The sequence below is a fragment of the Epinephelus moara genome, chromosome 21 (assembly GCF_006386435.1).
Source record: "Epinephelus moara isolate mb chromosome 21, YSFRI_EMoa_1.0, whole genome shotgun sequence".
Lineage (NCBI taxonomy): Eukaryota > Metazoa > Chordata > Actinopteri > Perciformes > Serranidae > Epinephelus > Epinephelus moara.
The window spans coordinates 35,270,107-35,279,326 of record NC_065526.1 but is presented as its reverse complement, the minus strand read 5'-3'; the positions used below and the strand labels follow the sequence as shown (position 1 = coordinate 35,279,326).

Here is a 9,220-nt window from a genome sequence, read left to right as displayed (position 1 = left end):
AAGCACAGGTGTAATTAATAACATTGGCGAGGGCTGCATTCCGTTTAGTTCAAAGTCTGGTATTGAGCATGCTGTCTCACTGGGACACTATGGAATGTAGACATCACTAACTCTACTTTTTGCCTTTTCTTCCTCTGCAAACAAAAATTTCTGCTGCTCTGTTGTGACAGTTTTGTTTGGTTTCTTCTTCATAAATGCCTAAAATGCTCGAAGCTTATTACAACTTCACTTTTGTAATTGTAGTCTGGCAAGATTCAATAAGCATTTAATTTGGACGGATGCCATTTTAAACAGTTGTACTAATTATCTTGTGCTCATATGGTGCATATTTCTCATTAAAGATGTGTCCAATCAAATAACCATAACCACCATACAGTTGTCTATTGCAACTGTATTGCATAGTATTACATGTGTTTATTAGCTCTATAATCTATTCTATAACCGTGAAAGTTACAAAGTTACAACTTGTATGAAGTATAGCTACCTGTCATGTTAATTACAGTACGATCAAAACCCTTTAATAAATACACTAAAATGTATTTATCCATTTATCCATTTATTCCAAATCTGGGTAAACACCTGAAGACTAAATAAGAATCTCCTAAGATGGCTTTAATTTGTAACAAAATATGTTTCAGATCCCTAAACCAGAAGATGTGTAGATCTAAGGGTTTTAGTTTTCTCCTTATCAGAATAAGTTAAAGGGTCTCTTAATATTTGGTATAAATTAAGGATTATTGAAAGTACTTCAAAGGAATACTTCGTCCCCACATTATTGAGAAAAAAACTTTGTTTTTCTCACACGACTCCACTGTGAACAAAGAATGCAAAAAAGGCGAGCATTCAGGGTCTGCATTTACTAACAGTAGAACTGTTACAAAAGAAACTCTCACACAACTTGTGCAGTATAATCCAAGTAGCATGTATCGAGTCACAAACACATGCATTTTTGCTTACACCATAGATGTATATAGAGAACTGGATACAGTGTTGGAGACTTTGCTGTGAATGTTGCTCATTGACGCATGAAGCCAAAAAATTCAACTGCCACATACTTATGCTTACAGTTTCCTCTAAAAGTACCCCATAAGTACCTAGTACTTGGGGATAGTAGTCCATTTCCTCATTTATGGTTGATTATTCTTTTTCAGGCACTTTCCTTAATTTCTCAAAAATAAAATCTCATAAAATAAATTATCTACCTAAGCTTCCCTGTCATTTTACCCCTACCTGACAGAAATACATACTCCACATTTACTTACAGTATGAGTAATTTACCATTTCCTGTAAAATAGCCTGTAGGTACCCTGAACTTAGAAAATACTTGCAGTATAGGTTAGCCTCTACAATTCCCAACTGTTACTCCCTTAAGGTCATACCTACATTTAAGTACCAGCGAGAACAAATAAGCATTTGATAGGTACTGGTTGACAATATTAAACTCTAAGTTAAGAGGACTTACCTGTTAAGTGTCGGGTATTTAGCCAATGCAGTAAGTGGCTGGTTGAATTATAATTTGTTACTTAACATTCTCATACACAGAGTAATGTTTTAAATAGTAGACCTAAGGTTTTCCTGAAAATGCGTGTGTTTTGGAAGTACTGACCTTACAACTAATATGACACATGAGCCTTGGATTATACTGCATGAGTTGTGTGAGTTTATAAAGGCTGTTTTGATATACTTTTGCACAAATCAAACATGGACCCCCATGACTTCAGTTCATCAAAAATATTTGCTTTTTGGATTCATCATTCACAAGAGCCATGCGAGAGAAACAGTTTTTTTTCTCGAATCCAAAATAGTATGGGGTGAGTTATTGATATACAAATGATGAGGGGGGTGAAGTGTTCCTTTAAGGGGTTGCTGACTGTGTCCCACAGCTGGACAGTGAGGTTGGGGAGCTCTCTTTCTCTCTCTCTCTCTCTCTCTCTCTCTCTCTCTCGCTCTCTCAGGCACGAGCTCAGCCAGTCCTGGTTTGGACCGGGTCCGGTGAGGAGGTCTGTCCCCTCTGTCGGTGCCACCCATCTCACCGGCGACACGTCACATGGAACCGAATACAGTTCTTTGTCCCCGGCATTTTATACGTGCACAATTGTGACTTGTTCATTTTTCATTCATTAATGACCAAGCGTCTCGATGGACACAACTGAAGTAAGTGCACGAGTTTATTGTGTCAAGTTTTTCTTTTTCCGGCTAAACGTGGACCAGCGTTTATTCAGTGCTTTGGAGATGTTGAGAAGCTTTTGAAGAACAATGGACGTTTTTTTTTAAGCGTTTGGAAGGTGTGTAATTATTCGCTCGCAACGCAGTCTAAAACCAGTGGACTGCTGGATAACATTACGTGGGCGTTTGTTCTTTCAGCACTGTCAGACTGGACCTTCCAGACATTTTTGGCTACAACTACATGATAATTACCTGAGACTATAGTTTCCTCGCTCTTCATTGTCAGTTGCCTCTGTGGAGAAATGTGGCCCAGATTCTCGCTGCTTATTTTTTGCTGTGCTGTAAGTGGTCTTGATGCTCTGGAGGCGGACAGCAGCGTTGACCCCTCGCGGGGGAAGATGCTGGGGACCGAGGCAGCAGAGCTGGGTAAACCGGACAAGGATGCTCCCCCCGCGGAGAAAGTGGATGACAGTCTGCAGCTGCCCCCGGGGACAGACGCTCCTGTTGTGGGTGCGGAGGGGAGAGCTCAGCAGCCCACCGCCGAGCCTCTGGAAGAGGAGATGGATAACCAAGAGAATGTTATCAGCCAGGTTAGTGTAATGCGCACCCAGTCATTCATTACCAAACCGCACACACAAACTGGTGGTTTAATGACAAATCGCGTGCCTTAAACGCACAAAACTAGTAGAGGAAAGACTACACATGTTTAATAAATTAAAAGAAGGCACCCTTCAATTCGGCATTATCCAATTTACTAATAGCCAAGTTAAAAATGTGTTATTCACGTGATCCTCCCCAGTTCAGTGAAAGTTTTGTATGTACGGGCCATGCTGATAAAAAAACTGGGATATATTAAATTGCCAGAACTTAAACCCAAGACCAGTTTATCATCCCCCTCTCCATTATACTGCATTTGATCTCACTCGCCAACAGTCTTGTGTGTCAGATCACATCTCAGTGGTTACTTGACCTCAGGAACATTTTCCATCCACTTCATCATGTGAAAACCACATGAGAACTCAAAGCACTTGTGCATTTTGGACACATGGTGCTTTTTAACTATAAACCTTAAATTTCTCATTTCCAGTATGAAAATGAGATTAAGTGATTGTATTAGACACTGCAGTTTTATATGCAAAACTAGGCCTATAATTTATTTTTCCTTTATACAATATCCAAACCCCACAGTTAGTCAGTTCAGCTTAAATGACGTGTAAATCAGACACAGACCTGTGTGTGTGTGTGTGTGTGTGTGTGTGTGTGTGTGTGTGTGTGTGTGTGTGTGCAGCACGGCAACGGGTTGCATCCTTCTGGTGGTTGGTTATGTAATATCCTTCAAACTGTAAGTGCTCCAAACCAAAAAGTGGCTGTTTGTAAACGCCTGTAGCCATCTTCCTCTCAGGCAGCTCACCACTGCTGCAGCTGCAAAGCATCACCCGTGCTGCAACTCTTTTCTTTCACTTTTCATTCAAGTATTCCTGCTTTCTTCAAAGTAGAGAGTCTCTACTAAGCAGAAAAACTTGAATAAATACTATACACTGTATATAGCCAGTATAATAGACTAACATAAATGATTAAATGTAGCCTAAATTCATATCAAACTTGAATAAAATGTGAAAGTGACTATATTATTTCTTTAAAGTTTCTTTTCATCTGAGCAGCCAGAGTGAGATGAAAAAGTTACTGAGAAAGAAAAAACAAACTCTGTGTCTTTTTCAGTTGCTTGGCGATTACGACAAAGTAAAGACCGTGTCCTCAGGGTCTGACTGTGTGTGTCGTTGTATTGTTCGACCAATCAAACGCGCTGACTGCAGCCGTATCCATGACAGTGACCTGGCATCACCGCAACAGGATTTTTACACTGTGGAGACTGTTACTAAGGGAACAGACTGCAAGAAGTGTGTGTGCATGGCTCCACCTTCAGCTGTCAACCCCTGCGAAGGAGAGTACAGGTTTAAAAAACTACAAGAGGCCAGCAAAGATGACATTAAGGTACAAAAACACACACACACACACACACACACACACACACACACACACACACACAAGCACACAATGTTGCTTTCACTGTTTTTGTAGTGGCTATTGAGGGCAAATTCTTTCTTGTAGGAGTGTAGAGTTTGAACTGTCTTGAGGTAAAAATGATTCCCTTAGAGTTAAGTTATTCTCTTTGTTTTTCTTTCATCTTTCTGTGTTCTTTCTCTCTGTTTAGCTGGCGACCATTATTGACTTGCTGGAGGGCTCTCTGTATGGAATGGACTTGTTAAAGATCAACTCTGTCACCACCAAACTACTGACCAGGGTGGACAACATAGAGAAGGTGAACACACACAGACACAGATGTGTGATGACGCTGTGTTTTTACCCACATTTAGCTTATATATAATGACTTGCATGGAGGGAATGTAACTCCACACTCACTTAAAAAAATCTGTTTTCCATAAAGAAGAATGCCACAGGGTGGTTCATAGCATATGAAGGTTTTAAGGCTTTCCTTTGGCCAAAGACTGCAGCTCCAGTCACATAATAGATAGTTGTCATTTGCATTGTTAGGACAAGAGAAACAAATGCCAAAAGCTATAATTCGTGTGATTGGAGTTAAAAGGGGTCTTTCAAAACACTACTGAGGTCCAGTACCTTCAGTTGGGCCGATGACTAAGTGTAGATTCTGCTCCTTAAAAGGGAAATATTGTACCAATGTAACTGTCATACAGCATTACTGGCTATGCATAAACATACTTGAATAAAGCTGGAGTATGCAACAGTTTATTGGCACAAATTAGACATAGATATGTCAAATAGCAGGGGAGCGTGTAAACACACTTGTATGAGCATGAAATCATTAAACTTCCTTGTTTCCATATCTGTATCCTTACTACAACACAGATAAATGAGTAATGGCAATTTGGCGTGCAAACTGAGTGGTACTAAGAAACTTTGTGTTTCCTTTAAACTTTGCGTTAAAGTGAGTGAAATTTATGATATTGCACTGCCAAACTTTGATGGTGATCGAACAGTATGCATGTTGGTATCTTTATTAAAGTGAATTACTGAAAACTAATTTTGTGTATGATCCATGAAGATGAAGAGACAGGAAAAGAGAAATGCATGGCAAAAATAGTGTATTGTTAATGTGTTTGAGACCCCAAAATTTCAAAGATAATGTTCTGAGAAGAGCACATGTCTTATAATAGTACACATGCTGAGTAAAGAGACACCTACTGTGGGATTTTACAATACATGTCTCACTGAAAATACTTTATATATTTAGAGTAGTACATGTAAACACATAAGAGAACAGAGGAGGGAGCGACTGGTATCCTCTCATGTCTGTCATGCAGTGGCGTTCTAGCCTAAATGGTGCCCTGGGCGACACCTCCCCCGAACACACAGTCAATTGGAGCCGAACCTGTGTTGCGTTCAGGCGTTGTCACGTAAATGACAAATTCCAGCACTTGCCGCTCCTGCCGCACCCCCACACGTCGTGACAAGAGTGCCGCCCTGGGCAAACGCCTATTCGGCCCATATCAGGATCTGCTACTGCTGTCATGTGTCGAGCACTAGTGTCATATCAAGAACATATTTTCCAGGACAAAATCAAGACAACTGCACCCCTGTCTTCAACTAACTGCCATTATCAACCCCCACCTATGACAGCATAGTGCAACATGATAAATCCGCCGTCATGCTCTTCAGTTTATCTACTTCGCCGACGACATTCAGCTCCACATCTCCACCAAAGCCATCACTCCTGCCAATCACTCTACTCTCACCAACTGCATCACCAAAATAAAATCCTGGCTTCAAAGCAACTTCCTCAAACTTAACTGTGACAAATCAGAAGTCGTCATCATCAGCCCCCAAATCTCTCATCAAATCCACCCATAACCTCTCTCTCTCCATCAACAGCTCCACTGTGCTCACCTCCCCCACATGCCCGTACCCTTGGTGTCATCTTTGATCAAACCCTCTCCTTTGACCAACATATCAAACACATCACCAAAACAGCATCCTTCCATCTGAGAAACATTCACGGCCTCCGTTCATCCCTCTCCTTTTCAGCTGCAGAGACTCTCAATCACGCATTCATTACTTCCAGACTTGATTACTGCAATAGTCTCCTCTACGGTTAATCATCCAGCACTCTCAAGAAACTGCAATATCTCCAGAATTCAGCTGCTCGTTTTCTCACACACTCTCATACATGTGAACTCACCCCGTCCTCCATTGGCTCCCCGTCCCCCAGCGTATCCACTTGAAACTTCTCCTCATCACCTATAAAGCCCTTCACAACCTGGCTCCACCTTACCTGTCTGAGTTCCTCGAACTGGCACACTCCCTCCTGCACTCTGAGGTTTGCTAATGCCAGCCTCCTGCCCTGGCTACAACTTTATCCCTAATTTTGAGCCTAAATTTCTTTAAATTTTGGCAACTGGCATTGTCAAAAGTATGCTGAATTAAATATTAGCAGTTCACAATGAATGTATGGGCAACTATCACTAATTTGGTGCTAAGGAAAACTTAAAAACAGGATGATTCTCAGGCGAGTTCTAGCTTTGTTATATTTCTCCACTCATTTATTCAGGTTTTTATTTATTCAGGTTTTTATATTTCACCAGTCTGTGTATTCTATAAGTAGTTTGCCACTGAGTATGTCATTGTTAATCCTGCTTAAGATGGGCTGTTAATGTGCTGTCATTGTGTGTGTGCACTCCAGGCTATTGCCCGTAATCTTACAGAGAGAGCACGAGAGAAGGAACGTGTGAAGGAAAGAGCAAAAGAAAAAGAGAAAGAGAAGAAGGCCCAGCAGAAAAAAAAGAAAGTGAATGATTTGGAGCGTGCAGGACAGAAAAGTGGGGCAGCTGCCTATGCCAACAAGCAGGTATTTACTGTCTGAAAAGCTGTCTCTAATATACTAGAAGCACAAACAAACTCCCACATGTGTTTTCAAAACATGTTGTCATCTGAACTGGAAATCCCATACTCTTTCTAAATTAGACCAAAATGTGCTTGTTCTGTTGCAGAAGAATTATGAGGGTCAACTGAAGAAGAACCAACAGCAAGATGGTCTGGAACAACCACAGCCAACCAGGAATAAGACAGGAACTCAAAAGCCAATCAAAGACAAGACAGAGCCAACACAGCCAATCAAAGACAAGACAGATCCAAAGCAGCCAGTCAAAGACAAGACGGATCAAAAGCAGCAAATCAAAGACAAGACGTATCAAAAGCAGCCAATTAAAGACAAGACAGAACCAAAGAAGACCAACAAAGACAAGACAGCTCCAACACAGCCAATCAAAGACAAGACAGAGCCAACGCAGCCAATCAAAGAAAAGACAGAGCAAACGCAGCCAATCAAAGACAAGGCAGAGCCAACGCAGCCATTCAAAGACAAGACAGAGCCAACACAGCCATTTCAAGACACGACAGAGCCAACACAGCCATTTCAAGACAAGATAGAGCCAACACAGCCAATCCAAGACAAAACAGAGCCAACTCAGCCATTCAAAGACAAGACAGAGCCAACACAGCCATTTCAAGACAAGATAGAGCCAACACAGCCAATCAAAGATAAGACAGAGCCAAAGCAGCCACTCAAAGACAAGGCCAGCATGGTCATCAGGGGCGTGACCTTTTACAAGGCAGAGGTGGAGACCTTCAAAGAGGAGGAGGAGGAGCTGGATGACAAAGAGGAAGTAAAAAATAGTAAGTCTAAAGAAATCTTTTATGATAATGATTTTATATCACATTTTGTCAAAAACTGTCATGAAATAACAGCAACAACGTGAAGTATTCTCCTCCTGTCCTGTCAGGATGGATGTTTTTTGCAGACACAGTGTGCTAATGATGATTTTTAAAGCCTCAGTGTGTAAAAATGGTGAGTAACAGTGACATCAGCGGTCAAATTCTAGATTGCAGCGCTCACTCGCGCTCACCCTCCCGTCGGGTAAGTGACGGTGGCCTCGTAGGACAGAAAGCCTTGCGCAGACAGAGATGGCATCATCCACGAGTTTTTCAAGTTTTTCAGGAGTAGGCCTATCTAGCGATGAGGTGAATATTTATTTAGGAATCTAAACCATGTTACGATATTGTAGCGACCCTGCAGTAAATGTTCTGTTATAATGTCAATGTTCTGTGAGTTAATGGCATGTTTGGGATTGAATGAGTATAGGTAGGGGGGCAGGGTGCGAGTGTGATGTGATGAGAGCTGTGTGAGTGCGCGTGCTGGTGTGTGTAGGAGCGAGCTGGAGGAGAGAACAGGAGTGCACAGATGGAGTTACAGCTAAGTTCTTGTTTGTTGGTTGTTTTGGCGTAGTTACGGCCAACAGTAACCTGTACTGTTCAGTAATAAACGGTGGTTTGCCGAATAACTGCGTCATCCTTTCCACACGTCCTGGCGGACGCTACAATATGTTATGTTATAGCTTACAAGTGAGATATAGGTTATCTGTGAGATATAACGTTATGTGTTTTATCTCTAATTGTTTTGGTAACACAAGGAAACATTAGCACAGTAATGCTAAAATAACACGTTTTATGTGGTAGTCACGGCACAGTGCGGCAAATATAGGTTGGTACGATTATAATATATGCGTCTCCAGAGTGTTCTTCCACAGGAGTTTTTTCCACCTGGAATAAGCAACGCCGATATTCACTCGCGTTTTATCCCGTCCTCGCTTATCTGATCTTTTTCTTTTATTTGGTGGCGTGGTTTCCCTCTTACGGGGCAAAACATATGTGTGGTCCTCTATTTAAAGTGCGACAGAATCCTAAAAGTACAAAGCAGGTTCACACAGAAGCGCCCCGGATTGAGCTTCACCTTCTCTGTCTCCAGTGACGGCAAGTTCTAGGTAAACGAAAAATGCGAAGCTACATGGCCCTGTGTGAAAAAGTGTTTGCCCCCTAAACCTAATAACTGGTTGGGCCACTCTTAGCAGCAACTACTGCAATCAAGCGTTTGCGATAACTTGCAATGAGTCTTTTACAACGCTGTGGAGGAATTTTGGCCCACTCATCTTTGCAGAATTGTTGTAATTCAGCCACATTGGAG

At 41.6% G+C, this 9,220-nt stretch overlaps 1 protein-coding gene across 1 annotated transcript in view; it reads left to right on the top strand.

Moving 5' to 3' along the window:
- Positions 1-1,989: 1,989 nt before the first annotated feature.
- olfml2bb (olfactomedin-like 2Bb) overlaps positions 1,990-9,220 on the top strand; it is a 17,494-nt gene continuing 10,263 nt past the window's right edge. The window contains exons 1-5 of the mRNA XM_050033727.1: positions 1,990-2,756; positions 3,886-4,158; positions 4,379-4,486; positions 6,884-7,048; positions 7,191-7,875. Of these exons, the coding sequence (XP_049889684.1) occupies positions 2,469-2,756; positions 3,886-4,158; positions 4,379-4,486; positions 6,884-7,048; positions 7,191-7,875 (1,519 nt within the window). The 5' untranslated portion in view covers positions 1,990-2,468. The remainder of the gene's footprint in view (positions 2,757-3,885; positions 4,159-4,378; positions 4,487-6,883; positions 7,049-7,190; positions 7,876-9,220) is intronic.